Source organism: Leopardus geoffroyi, chromosome B3 (genome assembly GCF_018350155.1).
Source record: "Leopardus geoffroyi isolate Oge1 chromosome B3, O.geoffroyi_Oge1_pat1.0, whole genome shotgun sequence".
Taxonomy (NCBI): Eukaryota; Metazoa; Chordata; class Mammalia; order Carnivora; family Felidae; genus Leopardus; species Leopardus geoffroyi.
In genome coordinates, this window is record NC_059337.1 from 108,542,374 (window position 1) to 108,568,715 (window position 26,342).

The window sequence follows — 26,342 nt, forward strand, 5'->3', positions numbered from 1 at the left end:
CTGAGTGAGTCCAAGGTGTTTGCTATGTTCCAACTATTTGTTTCCTCTCAAATTCATATGCTGAAACCTAACCTCCAAGATGATAGTATTAGGAGGTAGGGCCTTTGGGCAGTGATTAGGTAGCATGAGGGTAGACCCTGAAAGGGATTCATGCTCCTACAAGAGAGGCTCCAGAGAGCTCTTTTTCCCCTTTGGCTGTGTGAGGATTCAATGAGAAATCAGCAGTCTGCAACTGGAACAGGGTTCTCGCCAGCCTCCAGAACTGTAAGGAGTAAGTAGATGTTTGTTGTTTATAAGCTACCCAGCTTATGGTATTTGTTACAGCAGCATGAACAGACTCGGACAATTGTTACTATAAGACCTGTTGGTGATTCAAATATTCTAGAATGTAGTGCCTGCCATCAAGAGTATGGTTAATTCCCATTCTATGAGCTACTCACATTCAACTGTAATTGGGAAAAACACAACTGGAAGCTAAACAGAATGTTTTGGCCATTTAAGATATTCTAAGTCACCATTACCTTTCCTTTTCATGAATTGTTTGTAGCTTGATAATCTGAATCCAGACTATACTGCTCCCCACAAGAACCTCAAATTCGGCCTCTGAAAAACTAACTGTGCTCCAAATGGTTCATCATATGTTCTCCAAATAGCTCCCATCCTGTGTTCCCTGCTCAGTGAATGGCACCACACAGTCTCCCAAACCAGAACCCCAGAGGTCATTTGTCACTTACAATCTTATCCACCACATCCAGTCTGATTCAGTTCTTTTCTTTCCTTACATCTTCACTATGAACATGTACAAAACTTTTAACATGTACAAAAGTAAAGAGAGTAGTATAATGGTACCCAAGTCTCTGCCATTGGGTTCCCTAGGAAGTGGACTCTGAGATGGACATCGCAGGTCATGTCTTAGGGAGTGCTTTAAGGAACAACACAAGGAAACGAAAACACAGAAGGGGGTAGAGGAAGAACCTGAGTTGAGATGCAGTCCCAACAAAGATCTTCAGCAGCCATATGGGAGCTCTGGCCCTGGGATAGTCCTTGAGAGTTGTCCCAAGTCACAGAGAGGGCCAGAGCCTTTTCATCCCTACACTGATCAGTCATTGGATGGGGGAGTTATGCCTTTAAATCCATCTCCAGGAAAATGGCAGTAATAGTAGCTCTGTGGACTTGCTCTCCAGTGAAAGTACAACTGGCGAGAATTTTTTTTTAAATACCATTTAAAGTTTCTTGAAATTGAAGAGAATACAGCAGATGAAGAAATTTTTATTCAAGAAAATCTACTAAATCTTGTTAAGAACATCAGGAGTTAGTGACCCTTGAGACGGGATCTGCTGCCTCTCCCATCCTGCTCAGTAGGACAGAAGCTCAACTCCCTCTAAGGGGCTCCCTCTTTTGCTAGATCCCAGTAAAGGGCTATGTCATCTCTCTGGGAGGGCCAGGCTGCTAGCATTTCTCATCTTTAGATTCATGTTGCAAAAGCTAAATTTCAGGTAAGTATGGCCTAGAGATTGGGGAGATTGCGAACCCCTTTCCTTTCAGGCACCATTCATTGGACAGAGGCTCTATCCCAGGGGCAGCAGTCCAAAAGTGCTGTGATCCCAATCACTTTCACCCCAGCTCACATGTAAACTGGGAAGTTCCAGGCCAGCAGAAGCAGCCTGAGAAGAATAGAAACTGCCTCCTCCCAGAGCCCTGCTCCTAAAGCAGAGGTATCATTCTGAGAGAAGTGGGCCATTGTCCCCATCCTCAGCTCCACAGCAGTGGCTCAGAGATTTTGCCCAGGGGGAGAGAAAATCCATTAGAATGGAGAACTCAGAAGCTCTCCCAAAAGAAAGGGCTTTATTTGGAAGAGTGTGAGAAAATTCAAACTCAAAGGTGCTCTTGAAAACAACGGATATTTTGGTGGTAAATAATTAAGAGGAGGCTGGTAGCTCCATGGCAGCAAGAAGTTAAACTGCAGGCTAACTAGTTTACCAGAGAAATCCAGGGAAAGAGACAACTAAGAGGAGCCCTCTTGGGATCAGAACAAACCTCAAAGACTACCTCTAAAGGAGCCTAAATGTGATTGGATTAGACTCTGGAGCAATTCATGCCCCAGCACACTCAAAAACAGTGGAGCAATCAATAGGCAATTGGGGTAGCCTAATAGCTGGGTGTGATACCAACAGAGTCAGGCTCTTTAACAGAGAGCTCTGGAAAAGAGACAGCCAAAGAAAGCCTTGGTAAAACCACTGTGATCCCAGGCAAGTGTGTGCATAGCCAGGGCTGTACCCTCTGAAGAGCTACTTAGGCTCTTAAGTGGCCTTAAGAGGGAAATGGACTTCACTAAAATAGTCTAATAAGGTAAGTAAACAAATAAAGAAAGAAACCACAAAAACAGCAAGCCCCATGGGAAAGGGGGAGCAACAGGTATTCAGAATTGCTACAATAAATTATATATACTAACAGTAATGTAAATATTCTGACATCGTAACAACAGGTACAGAGCCACACAATTGTGTATTGGCTTCAGTTAGCCCTGCACACTTAGTATGTGACAGAAGTGACTTTTTAGATCATTAGGGAAAGGATGGATTATTCAGTTGGAGGTGCTAGGAAATTACACATACATGCATATATATATTTATATATATGCAAAAAAAAAGTGAAATTGGATCCTTAACCCATACCATACATAGAAATCATTTTTATTTTTATTTTTTAACGTTTATTTATTTTTGAGACAGGGAGAGACAGAGCATGAACAGGGGAGGGTCAGAGAGAGGGAGACACAGAATCGGAAGCAGGCTCCAGGCTATGAGCTGTCAGCACAAAGCCCGACGCGGGGCTCGAACTCACAAACCGCGAGATCATGACCTGAGCTGAAGTCGGCCGCTTAACCGACTGAGCCACCCAGGCACCCCTAGAAATCATTTTTAGATGGATATAGTGAATTAACAGTGAAAGGCAATACTTTAAGACTTTGGATATAAAATTGTGGCAGCAATGTTGGCAGGTCGACAAAGATTAAGTACCTCTTCCACAGATTGGAGTTGTGAGGAAGAGTTTGCCCAGTTAGGGACAACATTTCTCAGGTCTCTTTGCCTCTGGGTGGGCCCATGTGACTAACTTTTGGCCAACGGGATATGGACTGAAATGGTGTACCCCAGCACTTCTCAAACTATCTGTGGTAATGGACAATTTCTCTCCAATTGTGGACCAGTGCTTTTGTAAATGGAAAAAAGAAATAAATTACCAGAAGACTGAGATTTAAAAAGTCATGTCATAATGCAGTCCCACTTTTTATTATTAGATTTAACAGACATAAAATTACTTTGCCAGATTGCTAGTAAGCGTTTGCAAATACTTACTCTTAATTTCTGTACTAAAGAGTGATGGGGAGGTAATAGTTTGTAGACCAGCAGAGGTCAGCAGACCACCTTTGAGGGTGTACCACTTCCAGGCAGGGCCCATAAAGTCTCTCATGCAGTCTTTCACATCCTCTTTCTTTCCCTGTCTACAGACTAGATGTCAGGGCTCAGCGTGCTCTTGAAAACCAATGACTGGAGACAGCAGAGGCTTCATCAGTCTGGGTCCCTGGATGACTTCTTGGTGCAGAACCCTTCCCATCCCAACTTGCCATTAATTGAATTTAATGGGAAAGAAAAATAAATTTCATTTATGTTAAGCCACTGAGCATTTAAGGTCTATTAAGTTACGCTATTGGTATTCCCTATAATGAAATATAGAGAACATATGTATCGACAAAAGTCCTTATTGGAAAAGATTTAAAAATTGACTACAGTAAAAATAAGAATTTCTGTATATCAAATATCACCATAAAGATAGTAAACAAAAATAAGTCAGACTGGGGAAAGATATTTATAATGCATATAACAAACACCAGTTTAAGATCCAGAATATATAAGGTGATCCTACAGATCAGTATGAAAAAGGCAAACAACCCAATTGAAACATGGACAAAACATATGAACAAGCATTTCATAGTAGAGGGAACAGGAAGAAGATTAGAATTTAAGAAGATGCACAACCATTAATAATCACAGAAATGAATGTTAACAGCACAATTAGGTATCAAGTTTCTGAGATGATATGGCTGAATTTGGAACTGCCATACACGGATATTGAAGTGACAATCCGTTCAACCACTCTAGAAAAACGATTTGACGTTATCTTTTAAAGTTTTACACTTGCACCCATTATCACCCAACATTTCTACATATATATGTATATATATACATATATACACGTGTGTATACATATGTATATATATACTGCTGTAATGTGTAAGTAGAATTGCCATATTTGACAAAGAAAAATAAAGGACGTCCTTTAAAATACAGTTAAACTGTATTTAAGATAAACAAGGAATAACTTTTAAATATTTATTTATTTTTGAGAAAGAGCACACGTGCGGTAGGAGCAGAGAGAGAGAGAGAAGGAGACAGAATCTGAAGCAGGCTCCAGGCCCTGAGCTGTCAGTACAGAACCCAACAAGGGGCTTGAACCCACAAACTATGAGATCATGACCTGAGCTGAAGTCTGACGCAAAAGAATGAGAAGCAAAACAAGGTAGCTGTTACCATGGTAGTGGTAAAGGCAGGGGAATAAATTAGGGGAGGAGTTCACAGATGAATGTGACAGACTTGTTCCTGTTCCTGTTCTTCCACAGGTAGAAGGTACACAAATGTTCACTTCATTGTTATGCTTATCTTAGACATGTTACATAAGGTTTTCTGTATACATAAATATTACATAAATTTTTTTAAAAAGATCAATGATCAGGAAAGTTAAGTGAGTTGAATCTCCATCTACAGATGGTCTAATGCTTTCCATTATATTGGCATACCACTCCTAAAGAATAAAAATAGCATGCCCTGCAATCTGAAAATGGCGAGAAGTCCAGCATACTACTCCATATCTAGCTCCAGGGAGTAAGAGGTGGAGGATACACAGAGTGCCAATTAAGCCAAATAATCGATAAATACGTACTTTCTGCCAAGTACTAGGCCAGATTATTATGAACATAGGGGTGTGAGCGGCGGTGGGGAGATCTTCACAAGTTTCTCAATTTGCGGTTGCAGAAGACTGCAATGGTTACAACGAGAGACACACATTGAACACTATACTATGTGGTTGTAAACTATGAGAGAATAAGTGGAGTTCATTTCCTAGTAAAAGGTCTTCTTTAGATCCTGTTTCCACGAAGAATTAGGTGGAAGATGGGACCTGTTCTTGCCGAACTATAAAAGTTGACTTCTGTCACTCCAGGATCACTTTAATGTTTATTTTTGATATAAAGACAAAGTGCCAGCGGGAGAAGGGCAGTGAGAGAGGGAGACACAGAATCTCAAGCAGGCTCCAGGTTCTGAGCTGTTAGCACAGAGCAGGATGAGGGGCTCGAACTCACAAACCCCCGAGATTATGACCTGAACCGAAGTCAGGGGCTTAACTGAGCCACCCAGGCGCCCCCAGGGTCACTTTAAAGGAAAGTAAGGGTAAAGCCAATTTACATAAGCTAGCCTAATGCAGACCTAAAATCCTGCTTGGGCTCACACGACTCCTGAGATAGAAACTTCTTCAATGAAATTGAGAGAACTGACCTTAGCCCTCTATCTTTAAGCAGATCAGAGCAGGTACGGGCACACATCCACTCATGCGCAAGAAGCAAAACCCACAATTCCCACCAGTCCGGCTAGAGGCGGAGCTAAAGGGGCCGGATAAGGTAAGTACGTCAAGCACAGGGGGCGGGACGTCCGGCTTCGGTTTCCTGGGCGACAGCCGCCGGCTGGTCCGCGCGTGGTCTAGGGGCTTTTGCAGGCATGGGGACTCCTGCAGGCCTGCAGACTGACTGCGAGGCGCTGCTCAGCCGCTTCCAGGAGACCGATAGCGTGCGCTTCGAGGACTTCACGGAGCTCTGGAGGAGCATGAAGTTCGGGACCATCTTCTGGTGGGTGTTTCTAGTCCGCTACCCTCGCATCACTCCCTGCTCAGAGGCGGAGTAGGAAGCTTTTTTCTTCCCCAAAGCGCTGCTGCTCCTGGGAAGGGCTGAGGAAGGCTGCAGCACCTGCACGCTGCCCCCAGCTCTCCCGGGCCTTCTTCCTGGGCAGTTTCATTGGCTTCGTCTGCGTCCTTTTGTGGCCTCCTGCCGAGTATGTATTTCTGCCTGGCCACCCTTCTAAACCGTCTTCTCCATCTCCTCTTCCTCACCCTGGCCCAGGTCACCCACCATTTGCCCTCCTCCAGCCTTGTTCTCCTAAAGCCCCTTGTTTAAAAACAAAACAAACACCCAAGCAAAGACAGAACGCTGCACGACTGAATTCGTTTTTCATACAACCACAGTTGTCTTTCTAGAGTGCCAGTCCGATCCTGTCCTTCCCCTGCTTACCACTCCAGTGGTTTGTCTTGCTCCAGGCCGCCTGTGGTCCTCTTCAGGCTTTACTGGGCCTGGAGCTTTCCCCCCAGTTCCTTCTGCCAGACCACCTTTTTCTAAACTCAGATTAATCTCAAATGAACAGTGTTTCAGGGAAGCCTTCCTTTGCCCTTCTAGAGTAAGTCAGGCGTTCATACTGGGTTTTTCCCCCAGAGCATTATGCTTCTTTTATCTCTCGACTTAGCACAGGTTATTTTCAGCGTGTAGTTCAAAAGGTGGTAGAGTATAGCGGTTAAGAGCAAGCAGATTACAGAGCGGGACTGCCTGAATTTGAATCACAGCCCAAAGAGTAACTCTGACTTCGGGCAAATTACTTGCCTGAACTTCCATATCCATTGCATGGAGACTGGAATACCTCTTATTGCAGTCATGAGTGTTAAATGAGCTAATACGTGTTAAGGGTACCCTTCATTGCCCTGTAAATATTCATTTATTATTATTATTGTTGCTTTAAAGTTTTCCTTCCATTAGACAGAGCTCTGTGAGGACAGTGACTGGATAAGTTTGATATTCATTAGCATAACACACACAATATTGAAAAAGCTAAATGATTGGCTGAATGAATTCTTGTGATTAAGACTGTGTTTTCCTGAATCAGAAGTAAAAGTTCTCTTTGTTTCGATGTAATAATTACCTGTGTAGTTTGTATATTGCGGGGGATGGAGGATAGAGAGCTATTTGTTGTACAGTTAATGAAAGGAACTAATTTTTTTAATGGCTACTAAATGTAATACATTTATAGCTTAATGTATTTAATCCGTAGAACAACTTTGAAAAGCAGGTACATAATTATCCTTGTTTTATGGAAGGGGAAATTGAGGCTTAATGAGATTAAGTAATCTCCGTGGTCACACAGCTAGTAGGTGGTAAAGCAGATATTGGAAAATATTGCGCGGGTTACCTCCATATATTTAGCTAAGGAGGAAAAAGTAAAATGAGAAAAAAAGTAGACACTACTTGAGTAGTGGTGATGTTTCTTTAGCAGTTGCTTTGGTTGCTAATACTACAGTAAGTATTTTGCATTATTTATTTATTTTTTTTTCAACATTTATTTTTGGGACAGAGAGAGACAGAGCATGAACGGGGGAGGGGCAGAGAGAGAGGGAGACACAGAATCGGAAACAGGCTCCAGGCTCTGAGCCATCAGCCCAGAGCCCGACGCGGGGCTCGAACTCACGGACCGAGAGATCATGACCTGGCTGAAGTCGGACGCCCAACCGACTGCGCCACCCAGGCGCCCCAGTATTTTGCATTCTTTTAGTGTATTTATTATTTGAAGATCCCAGGCTTTGGGAGTATAGTGAAGTCTGCTTTTCTACCCTGCTCCTTCTTGGCTTTGGTGAGCTTTGTCCTGCAGAATTGGGAGGAGGGTGTGGGTTATGTTGTATTGTGGTTCTTTAACTTTTTCACCTAGGTGTCTCAAGGACTAATGAGGTGTAGAGTATATCCCTGAGAGTATTGGGGAAAATCTCCATTGTATATTAGAAGGCATATAACTTTTGTATTTTATTCTGTAATATAACCATGGTTATTTTAATTTTGAAAAATGTTTTAAATTCTTAACCAGGAATAATTTGTAGCCCCTCCCCCTTTGCTCCCCTATTCAGCAAGTAAAGTTGATGCCTTAGGAAGATGCATCCTGTTTACTGGGTGCATGCCTATTCCTCAGTGTAAGAAGCACAGCAGAAAAGTAAGTTTTTGTGCTTGAATTGTGAAAGGATCAGATGTGGAATGCCCATCCAGTTTCTAGTAGCTGCGAGAATATACCTCTTCTAATTTGTGTTCATTACTGGTTTACTTAGAGTCATAATATATTTTCTCTTTGTTTTCTAGTGGTAGAATGAGAAATTTAGAAAAGAACATGTTTACAAAAGAAGCATTAGCTTTGGCTTGGCAATATTTTTTACCGCCCTACACCTTCCAGATCAGAGTTGGTGCTTTGTATCTGCTATATGGATTATATAACACCCAACTGTGTCAACCAAAACAAAAGGTAATACTTGTTATTTTCCCTCAGCAGAAAGAGGAAACAGGTACAGTATTTTTACAACAAACTGATTTAAACAGGAATGCCAATGTTTCAAAATTAAAATACATTAATGAAAAAGATATACCTTTAGTAACTATTTTACTCTCTTGTTTGTAGATTAGAGTTGCCCTGAAAGATTGGGATGAAGTCTTAAAATTTCAGCAAGATTTGATAAATGCACAACATTTTGATGCAGCTTATATCTTTAGGAAACTGCGACTAGACAAAGCATTTCACTTTACAGCAATGCCCAAATTGGTATGTTATCTAAAATAGATTGTTTTTCAAAATGAGAAATTATACTTCATTGTTCATAAAGTACCTCAGTCTCCATAAAGTAGAAAGAATATTATATAATTTCCAATACAATTAGAACAGTGTCTTAAAATAGGAGAAAATGCTTTCTGATAACTTTTTTTTGCAAACAAAAATTTAGTCTCTGCTTTTAAATACAGTGTGTTTCTAGATGCCATCTGTTAAGCAAATTGTTAGAATAGGAAATGAGATTTGGCATTTGCCATTTGTTTATTCCTTTATTCAGATCAGAGAGGTTACTGAAAGAAGACCAAGGAATTTTAAAGTCAGTTGGTGAAGAATTGAAATGTCCACTAATAAAATATGTTTCTTCAGTCTTATGACACTTGAGATATTAGATTAAAAGAGCACCAGGTCCTAATTCTGGATCTGACATCAGCTAGCCAATCATGTAACTTCTCTATCATTTGAATTTATAATCATGTGGCATGACATCTTAAAGGCTATTTTATTTTATTATTTTTTTAAATACTTTATTTTATCTATCTATCTATCTATCTGTCTGTCTATCAAAGAGGGCACAAGTGAATGAGGGGCAGAGAGAGAGGGAGAGAGAAAGAATCCCACACAGGCTCCATACTGTCAGCCTGGCCAAATTGGGCTCGAGCTCCCCTGAAATGGGGCTCAAGCTCACCTGGTTTGGGGCTCAAACTCATGACCTGTGAGATCATGACCTGAGCTGAAGTTGGATACTTAACCGACTGAACCACCCAGGTGCCCCTTAAAGGTTATTTTAAAAGTCTGATACTCTTTGGAAAATGGATTATCTAAAAAAATGTCCTTTAAAAGACATTCATTATCACACAGCTATCATATAGAATGAAGAAGAAAATTCAACGAGCTGAAGTTACAGAAGAATTTAAGGACCCAAATGATCGTGTAATGAAACTTATCACTTCTGATGTGTTAGAGGTAAATTTGTTTTTTATGCTCTTGAAATAAAAAAAAAAAATGTTTTATTGTTAACTATGTATAGAAGTTACACCTTCATCTAGGGATACTGAAATTTTTTCTAATGATTTTAACCAATCATAGAATGCTTATTGTTTCTCTAAAGTATCAGATGTAATACACTCTAAATATATGAAAACTTATGGAATAAATCTTGAAATTCTGTGAGAAGCAAAAAATATAGAAGACTGCCCTTGGACTTGGGATGTTTAGATTCAAATACTGAAGCCACCATTTATGTTTGATTTTAAATAGGTCATAAAACAAGAATTTTAAGTGACTTAATTTTTATTTTTTAACACTATGTATTTCTTAAGTTGCTTTTTATAATGCTTATTTTAAAAGCCACTGAAAACAATAAAGCTGTTCTGATAAAGCAAAAATATGAAATCAAGATTTATGGATAAGAGGCATAGTCTTTTTTTTTTTTTTTTGCAATATATGAAATTTATTGTCAAATTGGTTTCCATACAACACCCAGTGCTCATCCCAAAAGGTGCCCTCCTCAATACCTATCACCCACCCTCCCCTCCCTCCCACCCCCCATCAACCCTCAGTTTGTTCTCAGTTTTTAAGAGTCTCTTATGCTTTGGCTCTCTAAGAGGCACAGTCTTAAAGCAGCTTTACCATCTAATGTATTTTGGTATTTTATTTGAGTTGTCAGTATTGAGAAAAATCATCTTTCACATGAATAAGTAGTGAGACTCCCAGAATTTTACATGCATGGAATAGCACTGCCCTGAGGTTGAAACAAAACCCATTTTTGGTTGTGGACTGATATGGTGGTAGAAAGTTAATTTTTTGTCAACATACCTTCTTAAACATGGTTTTTGATTTTACGTTCTTTTAAGAATTAAAGGTTCTGAAAGTGTTGAAATACAGGTTCCTTTGTTTGAAAATATTGTCTATGTCAGCAAACAGGTATGGAAGATTTTATATTTTATTTTTTTAAGTTTATTTTTATTTTGAGAGAGAGAATGGGCAGGGTAAGGGCAGAGAGAGAGGGAAGGAGAGAATCCCAAGCCAGTGCCACACTCAGCATGGAGCCCGATGTGGGGCTCGATCTCATGACCATGAGAACATGACCTGAGCTGAAATCAAGAATTGGATGCTTAACCGACTGAGCCACCCAGGTGCCCCTGACAGATTTTAGAGAACAGAGCTGGGGTGAACAAAGGCATATCCTTTTAGGGTGATTGGGGAGAAGGGTCCAAAGGGCCAAGCTATGGAATGCCTATTCCTAGAAGCTTCTATGTGAAGTCATCGTGATTTTTTGTAGGGTCTTTCACTTACCACAGACCTGCTTTAAGAGCCTTTTCCCTCTGTTGACTCTGTTCACCCTGTCCTTGTGCAGTCTTTCACCTGTTCTCATAGTAATCCTTACATTTAATACTTCCCTACGTTGCTTCTCCGCCTGCAAATGCTATTAAGCCTACATGTCAGCAGACCTGAATTTGGGTCATGATTCAGCTACTCATTAGTTCTAGCTTTGTGGTTAAGGATGCATAATAAAATGAAGAGACTAGGATATTGAATCAGAACTTCTGATTTTTGTTGAATCACGGTGTTGTATACTTAAAACTAATATAACACTGTATGTTTACTATACTGGAATTAAAAAAAAAAAAGCATATGGGGAAAAAGAAACTTTTGATTTCGAATTATAACTCTATTACTTAAATATGACCTTAAGCCAGTCATTTCTTTGTTTCTTTACTTCTACAATTATAATACAGTAGTGGCTATCATGTGTTGCGTGTTCAGCACGTGCCAGGAACTGTTAGGTGTTTTATGTCTGTTATCTCACTAATGATCATAGTAACCCTGCAAAGGAGGTGGTATTTTCCTGATTTCAAAAACAAGGAAACTGAGGTTCAGAGAAAGTAAGTAATTTGCATAAAGTAGGGTACAGTAAGGTATAGACACTGGATTTGAATGTCCAAGCCTATAAGGCTCCAAGGTGCATGTACTTTCTTTTATTTCTTAATCCTTTAACTTTGTATGTTGCTTTACATTTGATAGAACATTCCCACTTGTATAAGCTCACTTCATAGTTTACAGTGGGCTAGATGGCATCACTTAATTTTGTACAAATGTGGAATGTGATTCTCAGATTGAGGGATTTGCTCAAGGTCACAGTCTAGCAAATGACAGAACTCAGCCTCAAAACCGGATCCAGCTAGTGGTCTCCTCTGTATTTTATTGCATGTAGTAAAATAATGGAATTCAGCACACTGCAAGCTGTACAAAGTTAGGGGCTCCCCATGTCTGGACAGTGTTCTCCTTTGAAGGTCCTGCATGAGTGAGCACTCAGCACTGCCCAGCAGCTCGTGATTGTTTGAACAGATCCCTGTCAATGCCATCAAAACCTACTAGAAATGAATTGAGTAGCCTAACTTGGGGATGACTCGGGTGTTGCAGTGGTCATCTGTGATGGGAGTGTCAGTCGTTCTCTGCTGCTCTTTGAGCCAAGTCTCAATACTGGCTTTATCTGATTTCTGAAGTCTACCTGTAATGTGCTATCTTTCCCTTACCCCATAGACCTGCCCAACTGGCTGGAGGTTTCTGGGGAAGAATGTCTAAGTGATGCCTCAAATGTTGTCATAAATTGCCTTCTATTTCTTTTAATCGTGGATCTTACTAGTGAAGTAATGATGGAGCTTATGGGGACAGGCACAGAGGCTTTGAGGTTTGTGAAGATTAGTGGATCTCTGGGGAGACCATTAATAAAGTTGTACTATTTGGGTTGTATGATTATATTGTTTTCAATATACTGTAGCTTATTATTCTTTGTCAACTTAGTCACTTGGGAGTGTCATTTTATTTTGTGTTGGTTTTGCCTTTAAGTTTCTCCTCAAAAATTGAACTGAAAGATTCATCTTTTCACTTTTAGGAAATGCTGAATGTTCATGATCATTATCAGAATATGAAACATATAATTTCAGGTGATAAATCCAATCCAGACAAAGCCCTCAGCTTGATAAAGGATGATTTTTTTGACAATATTAAGAACATAGTTTTAGAGCATCAGCAGTGGCACAAAGACAGAAAGGTATGTGACTGCTTGTTTAATATATCACTGTTGTATTTGCATTCTACACTAATGGCTAGACAGGGATGATGAGGTTGAGAGGCAGTTTAGTTGAGTGGCTACATTCTCCTGGAGTTAAGATTTCGAGAGCTTTACTTTTCTAGGTCTGGCTTTGCCAGTTATCAGCTATGTAATGCTATTTAACCTTACAAACATCTTGTATGTCATTATATATATATTTACACAATTATCAATAATAATTCTATAATATGTATTAAATAACATATATTATATATAATATCTATCTAACTTTAGAGGAATAAGTAATCTTGGTATACCATAGATTTATTCCAATCTTTATAATTTAGCATTTTCTAGAGGTTGCACACTGGCGGTCTTTGGGCCAAATCCTACACACACGTGTGGTTTGTTTGACACAGTGTTGATCCTAAAATTGTTCTAAAATGTCAAAATAATTACTGGCACTTAAATATTTGTGGACTTCAGTTAAAATTCCAGACATCCAGCTTCTGTTAAAAATCAGTGGTTTGTAATAGTGGTCCCACTTTTGTGCATGGCAACAGACTGCTAGACCTGAGTGGTGACTTCTTCCATTGTGAGAGGGCATGCTCTGCCTGCCTCGATTTATCCATTTACAGATCTCATCAGCACAGTTTAGTTTTACACAGTTTTACAGATTTTCAGTTTAGTTTTCTGATCCAGATACTGACACTGGAGCTGCCCACATTCCACAGTAACCTTTTCACCTAGAGAAACTTTTTACCCTGGAAACCTCATGGCCAGCCTTGCTGAATTTAGCTTTGAAATCACCACTCCATCTTATTTTAGTAAATACTTTTAGGAAAAAATAAAAGTAAAACATAAGCAATTTCTGATGACTTATTATGTGTCTGATAATGTATTAGTGTTTTCATAAATGCTAGATGGGAATTATTATTTTATATATTGTCTTTCAGAAAGATTGGTTGCCAGTTTTTGGCTTTTCATTATATAAAGGGATTTGGCTCAAAACTTAATTTTATTTATTTATTTATTTTTTTTTTTTAATTTTTTTTTCAACGTTTATTTATTTTTGGGACAGAGAGAGACAGAGCATGAATGGGGGAGGGGCAGAGAGAGAGGGAGACACAGAATCGGAAACAGGCTCCAGGCTCTGAGCCATCAGCCCAGAGCCCGACGCGGGGCTCGAACTCACGGACCGCGAGATCGTGACCTGGCTGAAGTCGGACGCTTAACCGTCTGCGCCACCCAGGCGCCCCAAAACTTAATTTTAGAAAAGATAAACAAAGAAAGTGATGAGATGACAGTCTTGAGAAGAAGGGAACAGTTTGCTTCCTCTACCCACATTTATTTTAATGAGAGACAGCACAGTTTAGAATGTTTGAATACTTCAAGTGTTACAAATGGGTTACACAAATGACCTAGGCAATCAATGTAAAAATCTATCGGAGTACTCTCTTATTGCCCTTTTTTTATACTACTTCTTTTTTTATAGCACCCTCTGACTAAACTCTCTAGTTAGCATTACTAAGACCTCTGAATACCTGAAGGAAAGGAGAATAAACCAATTTTCTTACTACTATATGAAATGCATGTTTTCCTTCCTTAGTTAGGAGGATTTAGGCATTTTATTGATGATTTTTAGAACTATTCTGAAACCTAACCTTGATCTTAACTTAATGTCAGGTGGTGAACCGTGCAGTAATAAGGTGAAATGATCTTTTAGTTTTGCAGTAATTAAAAAAATAAATGATTCTCATTGCTCTGAAATTATTTGCAATTGATTTTTAGTTAATTTGAATTGTAAATGTGTATATATGACTTTTGTGCTCTTCCAGAATCCATCCTTAAAATCAAAAGTTAAAGATGGAGAAGAAAAGAGAGAAGGAAATTCACAAGAATCAGAGGTCAGAGAAATTCACTATCTGATTGTTTGCAGGGCAATAGTTTGGTTAGTTTGTTTTCATTTTCTGTGTGGTTCTGTATACAAGTATTATGTATACAAGTGATTCTGTGTACAGATATTATGACCCTTGGTATTAAAATAATTATCTCAGACAATCCTGAAATATCGGCTCTATGAAAAGTTAGTCTGTTTTTTCCTGGAAACCTTGTGGAAGACCACAACAAGTATAAATTGGGAGTGAGGATGTTAAGGGTTTTTGCAGGGAAAGGGGAGAATGATGGTGGAAGGTGCTCTTAGTCCTTACACAGGCAGAGTAGGGTTTTTGAAATATGTCTTTTCTTCCTGTTCTACTTTCAGCCAGTGTGGAGCTCTAGCTACTGTTTATTGCTTCCTGCCTCCAGGGTTTTCATCCATGTTCGTGGATGAGACAGGAGTCATTTTGGGGCATAGGCAGAAGAGGAGGCAGATGAGGAGGGAGTGGCCTGATCACCAAGGCTTTCATTCATATAATCTTCCTTAAATCCTGAATTTCAACAGTCAGTAGCTATGGAGATGGTGTTGTGGACCTGCTATGAGAATGGTGTCTGTGTTTATATGTCTTTGGTCAATATGTGTCCAAAAAACGTTAATTTCTTTTTACCGTGCCTTCTATCTCCAATCTTATTTCTGATAACAAATACCTGGGTATTCATAATTTCTTTTAATGTTTATGTGTTTTAACTTTTTCTCCTTCTTGTTTATTTTTTATCCAGAGATGTGAAAGGGCAGAATCCTTAGCGAGAATAAAATCAAAGGCCTTTTCAGTTGTTGTTCAGGTAAGTTCGTTCTTTCTTTCTTTCTTTCTTTCTTTCTTTCTTTCTTTCTTTCTTTCTTTTTTTTTTAATTTTTTTAACATTTATTTTTTTATTTTTTATTTTTTCAATATATGAAATTTCTTGTCAAATTGGTTTCCATACAACACCCAGTGCTCATCCCAAAAGGTGCCCTCCTCAATACCCATCACCCACCCTCCCACCCCCCCAACCCCCCCATCAACCCTCAGTTTGTTCTCAGTTTTTAAGAGTCTCTTACGCTTTGGCTCTCTCCCACTCTAACCTCTTTTTTTTTTTTCCCTTCCCCTCCCCCATGGGTTCCTGTTAAGTTTCTCAGGATCCACATAAGAGTGAAACCGTATGGTATCTGTCTTTCTCTGTATGGCTTATTTCACTGAGCATCACACTCTCCAGTTCCATCCACGTTGCTACAAAGGGCCATATTTCATTCTTTCTCATTGCCATGTAGTACTCCATTGTGTATATAAACCACAATTTCTTTATCCATTCATCAGTTGATGGACATTTAGGCTCTTTCCATAATTTGGCTATTGTTGAGAGTGCTGCTATAAACATTGGGGTACAAGTGCCCCTATGCATCAGTACTCCTGTATCCCCTGGGTAAATTCCTAGCAGTGCTACTGCTGAGTCATAGGGTAGGTCTGTTTTTAATTTTTTGAGGAACCTCCACACTCTTTTCCAGAGTGGCTGCACCAATTTGTATTCCCACCAATAGTGCAGGAGGGTTCCCGTTTCTCCACATCCTCTCCAGCATCTATAGTCTCCTGATTTGTTCATTTTGGCCACTCTGACTGGCATGAGGTGATATCTGAGTGTGGTTTTGATTTGTATTTCCCTGATAAGGAGTGACATTGAGCATCTTTTCATGTGCCTGTTGGCCATCAGGATGTCTTCTTTAGAGAAGTGTCTATTCATGTTTTCTGCCCATTTCTTCACTGGGTTATTTGTTTTTCGGGTGTGGAGTTTGGTGAGCTCTTTATAGATTTTGGATACTAGCCCTTTGTCCCATATGTCATTTGCAAATATCTTTTCCCATTCCATTGGTTGCCTTTTAGTTTTGTTGGCTGTTTCCTTTGCTGTGCCAAAGCTTTTTATCTTCATGAGGGAGGTCCCAGTAGTTCATTTTTGCTTTTAATTCCCTTGTCTTTGGGGATGTGTCAAGTAAGAAATTGCTACGACTGAGGTCAGAGAGGTCTTTTCCTGCTTTCTCCTCTAGGGTTTTGATGGTTTCCTGTCTCACATTCAGGTCCTTTATCCATTTTGAGTTTATTTTTGTGAATGGTGTGAGAAAGTGGTCTAGTTTCAACCTTCTGCATGTTGCTGTCCAGTTCTCCCAGCACCATTTGTTAAAGAGACTGTCTTTTTTCCATTGGATGTCCTTTCCTGCTTTGTCAAAGATTAGGTGGCCATACGTTTGTAGGTCTACTTCTGGGGTTTCTATTCTATTCCATTGGTCTATGTGTCTGTTTTTGTGCCAATACCATGCTGTCTTGATGATGACAGCTTTGTAGTAGAGGCTAAAGTCTGGGATTGTGATGCCTCCTGCTTTGGTCTTCTTCTTCAAAATTCCTTTGGCTATTCGGGGCCTTTTGTGGTTCCATATGAATTTTAGGATTGCTTGTTCTAGCTTCGAGAAGAATGCTGGTGCAATTTTGATTGGGATTGCATTGAATGTGTAGATAGCTTTGGGTAGTATTGACATTTTGACAGTATTTATTCTTCTAATCCATGAGCACAGAATGTTTTTCCATTTCTTTATATCTTCTTCAGTTTCCGTCATAAGCTTTCTATAGTTTTCAGCATACAGATCTTTTACATCTTTGGTTAGATTTATCCCTAGGTATTTTATGCTTCTTGGTGCAATTGTGAATGGGATCAGTTTCTTTATTTGTCTTTCTGTTGCTTCATTATTAGTGTATAAGAATGCAACTGATTTCTGTACATTGATTTTGTATCCTGCGACTTTGCTGAATTCATGTATCAGTTCTAGCAGACTTCTGGTGGAGTCTATCAGATTTTCCATGTATAATATCATGTCATCTGCAAAAAGTGAAAGCTTGACTTCATCTTTGCCAATTTTGATGCCTTTGATTTCCTTTTGTTGTCTGATTTCTGATGCTAGAACTTCCAACACTATGTTAAACAACAGTGGTGAGAGTGGACATCCCTGTCATGTTCCTGATCTCAGGGAAAAAGCTCTCAGTTTACCCCATTGAGGATGATATTAGCTGTGGGCTTTTCATAAATTGCTTTTATGATCTTAAATATGTTCCTTCTATCCTGACTTTCTCGAGGGTTTTTATTAAGAAACGTTGCTGAATTTTGTCAAAGGCCTTTTCTGCATCAATTGACAGGATCATATGGTTCTTATCTTTTCTTTTATTAATGTGATGTATCACATTGATTGATTTGCGAATGTTGAAGCAGCCCTGCATCCCAGGAATGAATCCCACTAGATCATGGTGAATAATTCTTTTTATATGCTGTTGAATTCGATTTGCTAGTATCTTACTGAGAATTTTTGCATCCATATTCATCAGGGATATTGGCCTGTAGTTCCCTTTTTTTACTGGGTCTCTGGTTTAGGAATCAAAGTAATACTGGCTTCATAGAATGAGTCTGGAAGTTTTCCTTCCCTTTCTATTTTTTGGAATAGCTTGAGAAGGATAGGTATTATCTCTGCTTTAAACGTGTGGTAGAACTCCCCTGGGAAGCCATCTGGTCCTGGACTCTTATTTGTTGGGAGATTTTTGATAATTGATTCAATTTCTTCGCTGGTTATGGATCTGTTCAAGCTGTCTATTTCCTCCTGATTGAGTTTTGGAAGTGTGTGAGTGTTTAGGAATTTGTCCATTTCTTCCAGGTTGTCCAGTTTGTTGGCATATAATTTTTCATAGTATTCCCTGATAATTGTTTGTATCTCTGAGGGATTGGTTGTAATAATTCCATTTTCATTCATGATTTTATCTATTTGGGTCATCTCCCTTTTCTTTTTGAGAAGCCTGGCTAGAGGTTTATCAGTTTTGTTTATTTTTTCAAAAAACCAACTCTTGGTTTCGTTGATCTGCTCTACAGTTTTTTCAGATTCTATATTGTTTATTTCTGCTCTGATCTTTATTATTTCTCTTCTTCTGCTGGGTTTAGGGTGTCTTTGCTGTTCTGCTTCTATTTCCTTTAGGTGTGCTGTTAGATTTTGTATTTGGGATTTTTCTTGTTTCTTGAGATAGGCCTGGATTGCACTGTATTTTCCTCTCAGGACTGCCTTCGCTGCATCCCAAAGCGTTTGGATTGTTGTATTTTCATTTTCGTTTGTTTCCATATATTTTTTAATTTCTTCTCTAATTGCCTGGCGGACCCATTCATTCTTTAGTAGGGTGTTCTTTAACCTCCATGCTTTTGGAGGTTTCCAGGCTTCTTCCTGTGGTTGATTTCAAGCTTCATAGCATGTAGTGAAAGTATGCATGGTATGATCTCAATTCTTGTATACTTATGAAGGGCTGTTTTGTGACCCAGTATGTGATCTATCTTGGAGAATGTTCCATGTGCAGTCGAGAAGAAAGTATATTCTGTTGCTTTGGGATGCAGAGTTCTAAATATATCTGTCAAGTCCATCTGATCCAATGTATCATTCAGGGCCCTTGTTTCTTTATTGACCATGTGTCTAGATGATCTATCCATTTCTGTAAGTGAAGTGTTAAAGTCCCCTGCAATTACCACATTCTTATCAATAAGGTTGCTTATGTTTGTGAGTAGTTGTTTTATATATTTGGGGGCTCCTGTATTTGGCACATAGACATGTATAATTGTTAGCTCTTCCTGATGGATAGACCCTGTAATTATTATATAATGCCCTTCTTCATTTCTTGTTACAGCCTTTAAAGTCTAGTTTGTCTGATACAAGTATGGCTACTCCAGCTCTTTTGACTTCCAGTAGCATGATAAATAGTTCTCCATCCCCTCACTTTCAATCTGAAGGTGTCCTCATGTCTAAAATGAGTCTCTTGTAGACAGCAAATGGATGGGTCTTGTTTTTTTATCCATTCTGATACCGTATGTCTTTTGGTTGGCACATTTAGTCCATTTACGTTCAGTGTTATTGTAGAAAGATATGGGTTTAGAGTCATTGTGATGTCTGTAGGTTTCATGCTTGTAGCGATGTCTCTGGTGTTTTGTCTCACAGGATCCCCCTTAGGATCTCTTGTAGGGCTGGTTTAGTGGTGACGAATTCCTTCAGTTTTTGTTTGGGAAGACCTTTATCTCTCCTTCTATTCTAAATGACAGACTTGCTGGATAAAGGATTCTCGGCTGCATATTTTTTCCGTTCATCACATTGAAGATCTCCTGCCATTCCTTTCTGGCCTTCCAAGTTTCAGTAGAGAGATCCGTCACGAGTCTTATCGGTCTCCCTTTATATGTTAGAGCACGTTTATCCCTAGCTGCTTTCAGAATTTTCTCTTTATCCTTTTATTTTGCCAGTTTCACTATGATATGTCGTGCAGAAGATCGATTCAAGTTACGTCTGAAGGGAGTTCTCTGTGCCTCTTGGATTTCAATGCCTTTTTCCTTCCCCAGATCAGGGAAGTTCTCAGCTATTATTTCTTCAAGTACACCTCTAGCACCTTTCCCTCTCTCTTCCTCCTCTGGAATACCAATTATGTGTATATTATTTCTCTTTAGTGCATCACTTAGTTCTCTAATTTTCCCCTCATACTCCTGGATTTTTTTATCTCTTTTTCTCAGCTTCCTCTTTTTCTATAATTTTATCTTCTAGCTCACCTATTCTCTCCTCTGCCTCTTCTTTTTTTTTTTTTTTTTTTTTTAAATTTTTTTTTTTTTTTCAACGTTTATTTATTTTTGGGACAGAGAGAGACAGAGCATGAACAGGGGAGGGGCAGAGAGAGAGGGAGACACAGAATCGGAAACAGGCTCCAGGCTCTGAGCCATCAGCCCAGAGCCTGATGCGGGGCTCGAACTCACAGACCGCGAGATCGTGACCTGGCTGAAGTCGGACGCTTAACCGACTGCGCCACCCAGGCGCCCCTCTCCTCTGCCTCTTCAATCCGAGCTGTGCTTGTCTCCATTTTATTTTGCAGTTCTTTTATAGCATTTTTTAGCTCCTCCTGACTGTTCCTTAGTCCCTTGATCTCTGTAGCAATAGATTCTCTATTCTCCTCTATACTGTTTTCAAGCCCAGCGATTAATTTTATGACTATTATTCTAAATTCACTTTCTGTTATATTGTTTAAATCGTTTTTGATCAGTTCATTAGCTGTCGCTATTTCCTGGAGTTTCTTTTGAGGGGAATTCTTCTGTTTCATCACTTTGGATAGTCCCTGGAGTGGTGCAGAACTGCGGGCACTTCCCCTGTGCTGTCTTGAATAACTTGCATTGGTGGGCGGGGCCGGCAGTCAGACCTGATGTCTGCCCCCAGCCCACCGCTGGGGCCACAGTCAGACTGGTGTGTGCCTTCTCTTCCCCTCTCCTAGGGGCGGGATTCGCTGTGGGGTGGCGTGGCCCGTCTGGGCTACTTGCACACTGCCAGGCTTGTGGTGCTGGGGATCTGGCGTATTAGCTGGGGTGGATCGGCAAGGTGCACAGGGGCAGGAGGGGCAGGCTCAGCTCACTTATCCTTCGTGATCCACTTTGGGAGCGGCCCTATGGCACCAGGAGGGAGTCAGACCCGCCGCTGGAGGGACGGATCCGCAGAAGCACAGCGTTGGGTGTTCGCGTGGTGCAAGCAAGTTCCCTGGCAGGAACTGGTTCCCTTTGGGATTTTGGCTGGGGGATGGGTGAGGGAGATGGCGCTGGCGAGTGCCTTTGTTCCCCGCCAAGCTGAGCTCTGTCGTCGGGGGCTCAACAACTCTCCCTCCCGTTGTCCTCCAGCCTTCCCGCTCTCCGAGCAGAGCTGTTAACTTATAACTGTCAAGTCCCGCTTGCTGTCAGAACACATTCCGTCCGGCCCCTCCGCTTTTGCAAGCCAGACTCGGGGGCTCTGCTTGGCCGGCAGGACGCCCCTCCACCCCGGCTCCCTCCCACCAGTCCGTGTAGTGCGTACTGCCTCTCCGCCCTCCCTACCCTCTTCCATGGGCCTCTTGTCTGAGCTTGGCTCCAGAGAATCCATTCTGCTAGTCTTTTGGTGGTTTTCTGGGTTATTTAGGCAGCTGTAGGTGGAATCTGGGTGATCAGCATGACGTGGTGAGCCCAGCGTCCTCCTATGCCTCCATCTTCCCCTCTCACCCCTTAACATTTATTTTTGAGAGACAGAGAGAGACAGAGTGCGAGCAGGGAAGAGGCAGAGAGAGAGGGAGACACAGAATCCAAAGCAGGCTCCAGGCTCTGAGCTGTCAGCACAGAGCACTACGTGGGGCTCCAACTCATGAACTGTGAGATCATGACCTGAGCCAACTTCCGATGCTTAACCAACTGAGCCACCCAGGCTCCACAATACAAGTATGTAGTTTAAAAAGTCTAATACTACTACAGAGCTCATATAACCCAGCAGTCTCCTGCTCCACGACTTCCACCCCGAAATTCCTAATCCATCTTTAACTTTTTCTCTTTCAGTTATCTTTTCTGGTGTTTACTTGGAATTTTGACACTGTTGTTTGTTATTGTCTTCCAGCTTTTGATATTCTTGATCATGGAAGGTTTTAGGACTTTCTATCCCTGGAGTTTTGAAATTTCATGATAATGTAACTTGGTGTGGGTCTTTTTTTTTCCATCACTGCCCTTGGCTTTCAGGGCAGGCATCCTTTCAATCTGATAGCCTTCAGTTATGAGGAGTTTTTTATATTGTTTCTTTGATAGTATTTTTGCTGCATTCTTGCTTTTTCTCTTGAATTTTCATTTTCTTATTTTTGTTTTCTGTTTTCAATCCCTGTTTTCAGGAAGTCTGTCTAAACTTTGTCTTCTGAACCATTATTTGAATTGTTTATTTCTGCTGACCTTTTTTTATTGCTAAGATTTTTTTTTTTCTTCTCTGAATCTTTTCTTACTTAAAAAATTTTTTTTTTCTGGAGGCACTATCTTTATCTTTTATCTGTTTGAGGATATTACAGTTTTGAAGTTTCCTCCTTTCTCCCTAGAGTTCCTATTTTTGTTTATTTTGATCTCTTTCATTTTGGTGGCTTTGTTGAAACTTTTGAAGAGCCTTAGATCATATTTAAGAGTGGTCATATAGAGCTACAACTTTTAGCCTCAGTATTTCTTTTCCTTGGATCTGGTCATTTTTACCAGACAGCTTGTCTGCGGGAAGGAGAGGTAAATAAACCAGGCTGCCAATATTTTGGGAGCCTACAGAGAGAGTCCCTCAAGAGGCTTACCGTTCCTTATGCAGATTTCACCTAACTCCTGGGTTGTCAGTGAGAGACTGTCCCCTTCTTCTGTTACACCATTCCTCAACCTTGCAGCTTAGCCTCTCCAGAGTGCAAGCCTCCTGTTTTCTGCAGGAGGTCAGTTGTTGAGTTTTGAGGTTGGCAAACAGGACACAATTAATTCTGTAGATTTTCAGCCTATCTGCCATTTTTGTTGTCCCATTTCTTTTTTTTTTTTTAATGTTTATTTAGTTTTGAAAGAGAGAGGGACACAAAGTGTGAGTAGGGGAGGGGCAGAAAGAGAGGGAGACACAGAATGCAAAGCAGGCTCCAGGCTCTAAGCTGTCAGCATAGAGCCTGATGCAAGGCTCCAACTCATGAACTGTGAGATCATGACCTGAGTCAAAGTCAGGCACTTAACCAACTGAGCCACCTAGGTGCCCCTTTGTTGTCCCATTTCTGATGAATAATTCCTGATCCACTTGGGTCAGCTTGCTTTCTAGTAACTTCCTCAATATAGGTAATTAGATTTCAAATTTCTTCATTCACTTCAATCAGCTACCACTCACTGTTTCTACTGCTAAAATTTTTTTAGCAGCTGCATTGTTTTCTGTTAGCTCTGTTTTGTGAATTTATTCATTTTTAGCTTCTTACTTTCATGTTAGTGGCATTTTAGGAGAGAGCACTGATAAACTTATGTGCTCAATCCCCTATTTTTTCCTGTTTTTTTTTCATGAATCCAAGAATGTCTGTATTCTGTGGGAAATTACTATCATTTTCTAGTTGTAGAAATGAAAAGGAATAAAAAAAGTTAAAAGCGACTGTAGATTTGTTAAGTGTTACATATAGGTATCTCACACTAAATTAAGTACAAAATATTGTTGAACAAAGAACAATAAATTAATTAATCCAAATTGTTTTAAACCAGAACTGTTTCCATATAATATAGTGTCAATTGATATTTAATGTGTATCTTTAGACATTATGAAATACTTTTTAAAAGTTATTAAAGAATTAAATTATAATTCCCATAAAGTGTTAATAGAGTGTCATAGCATAGCTGCAGATTTTTTCTTTATTGAGACACAATTAACATATAATGCATGATAGTTTTTAAACAATTGTTAATACCTGCACTGCATACATGGCATTAACTGAAAACTCCTGTGAGAACTCTGCTTAAGCAAGTAAGGGAATTCATTGACTGATGAAACCAAAATGTCCTTGCACCGTCCCTCCATTTCTTACCTGCTGTGTTGCTTTTACTGTCTTCAAGTGTTCTTCCTGACAGCCCGCTTTGCCGTGGTCCCAGCTTAAGTTCAATAGAAAGGGAGAATTTTCCTTCCTGATAGTTAACTAGAACTCTAAAATGGAGTTATTCTGGCCATGATAGAGATCACATGCCCAAAATCAGTGGCCGTGGGAATGTGAAACTTTTGACTAGGTCAGCGGCACATACCTGGAACCAGGCATAAAGTAGTTCCACTCAAAACATATGGTGGTAACTAGGGAACATAAATGTTATTAGAAGAAAGGAAAAATAGGTTATTAGACAGTAAGAAACAGTACTCATCCTTTACACCTGTTTCCCAGCCATGCAACTACAACTACATTTTAACCCAACAACTACATTTTTCACCCAGTTTGAGTAGTTGCTGATGACACTCCAGAGAGGCTTTCCTATTGTAAAGATAAAAGATATATATGCAACAAGTGTTAAGCCAGCATTATGGTAAAGTACTTTATGATTTTTATTTTTCCTCCTCTTTGATTGTATATGCTTCTTTCCCTAAATTATCCATCAGTTGGATTCATTTTGTGATTCATTGTGGTTAATTGGATTTCTCACTCTCAAGGCATCCAAGTCAAGGAGGCACCGTCAAGTGAAACTTGACTCTTCTGACTCTGATTCTGCATCTGGTCAAGGACAGATCAAAGCAACTAGGAAAAAAAGAAATAAAGAAACATTGAAATCAGCAGGAAGGAAGATGTCTTCCAAAAACAGAGGTAACTTTTTAAAGTCTTTTTGAGACTCAACAAGGGATAATGGGTTTTATTCAAAGCCTCCCCTTACCATTTTTTTAAGTTATATTCCTATTTTATTTTAATTTTTTAAAAATTCTTTATTTAAAAATTTTTTTAAGTTCATTTATTTATTTTGAGAGAGAGAGAGGGAGAGAGAGAGACAGAAAGAGTGACATAGGGAAAGGGAGAGAGAGAATCCTAAGCAGGCTCCATGCTGTCAGCACAGAGCCCAATGCAGGGCTCAAACTCACAAACTGAGATCATGACCTGAGCTGAAATCAAGAGTTGGATACTTAACCAACTGAGCCACGCAGGCACACCTATATTATTCTTTTAAAATATGTATGTTGTGTGATAATTATGGCCTTAGACAATTTTGCAGAACAAATACATCCAATGAAAACTGGACAAATTTACAAAGATAAACATGAGGCTAATAAAGCTATTACATCATATCAAACTTACCTATTTTTTCTTTATTAAAAAGGATTAGACACTTGTTTGAGAACCTTGTGAGATTTAATATAAAAAATAAATTAGTTATCTTAGATTCTTAGAATCTTACTGCTGAAAGGGACTCTAGGAGTCATCAAATTCATCATTTCATAGACGATGAGATTCAGTTCAGGTCCATACAGATTAAATAACTTGTCCAAAAGTCATGTAGCTATATAATTATAGAATCAGTCTAGAATTATCCAGAGCATACTTTATTAGTAATTTTTGTGTGTGAAATAATGTATTCTATAAACTGTATTTCCCTTTAGCTGCATTAGTTAAGATGCACCTTTTCTTTTAAAATAGTGTGTCTATAAAATTAACCTTGGTATGTGATTCCTAAAGAAATTACATTTTAATAGTTTAATTTTTAAGAAATTACATTAAGTATTACATATTCACCATACATACACACATAGCAGACTCAGGAGAAAAAAAAAAAAAGCATTAGGAGCATTAGTAAATATTCAGTCTAGTATAAAACACTCCCAGCTTCTAGAGCAGTATATGAAAATATGTTACAGCCTTTTAGCATTGTTTTCCTTCTTATACTGAGGCAGTAGAAGGGGAATTGAAGTTAAATTCCTTTAACATAGTTCAGATATGATTAAGTTCAGTAACAGTTGCTTGAAGAACACTGAACATTCAGAAGAACAGATACCGTATTTGTTAAGGATAATCAGGAAATACTTCAAAAGCAGATTTCTTTAGTTCTTTTTTACAAGGCTAGCAGATATTGGGAAGAGAACTGTTAGACCAATCTCACTTATAAGTATTACTGATAAAAAAATTCCTGTTACATGTATCAGAAGAATCCCAGATATAAAACAACTTGACTGGGGTACCTGGGTGACTCAGTGGGTTAAGTGTCCAACTCTTGATTTTGGCTCAGGTCATGATTTCATAGTTCTAGAGAATCAAGCCCTGTGTCGGGCTGTGTGCAGACAACCTATTTGGATTCTGTCTCTCCCTCTGTCTCTG

The 26,342-nt window shown here is 39.6% G+C and overlaps 1 protein-coding gene across 3 annotated transcripts in view; it reads left to right on the plus strand.

Annotated features, from left to right (window-relative positions):
• SNAPC1 (small nuclear RNA activating complex polypeptide 1) overlaps window positions 1-26,342 on the plus strand; it is a 43,536-nt gene that overhangs the window by 4,155 nt on the left and 13,039 nt on the right. The window contains exons 1-9 of one of the 3 annotated variants that reach the window (XM_045451187.1): window positions 5,844-5,956; window positions 8,047-8,129; window positions 8,273-8,432; window positions 8,586-8,726; window positions 9,591-9,695; window positions 12,628-12,786; window positions 14,625-14,693; window positions 15,445-15,507; window positions 24,695-24,845. In XM_045451187.1, coding sequence (XP_045307143.1) covers window positions 8,280-8,432; window positions 8,586-8,726; window positions 9,591-9,695; window positions 12,628-12,786; window positions 14,625-14,693; window positions 15,445-15,507; window positions 24,695-24,845 — 841 coding nt within the window. In that variant the 5' untranslated portion in view covers window positions 5,844-5,956; window positions 8,047-8,129; window positions 8,273-8,279. Of the gene's footprint in view, window positions 1-5,445; window positions 5,957-8,046; window positions 8,130-8,272; window positions 8,433-8,585; window positions 8,727-9,590; window positions 9,696-12,627; window positions 12,787-14,624; window positions 14,694-15,444; window positions 15,508-24,694; window positions 24,846-26,342 lie in introns of those variants that run through there. The other 2 variants (XM_045451186.1, XM_045451188.1) reach the window with 2 other exon arrangements.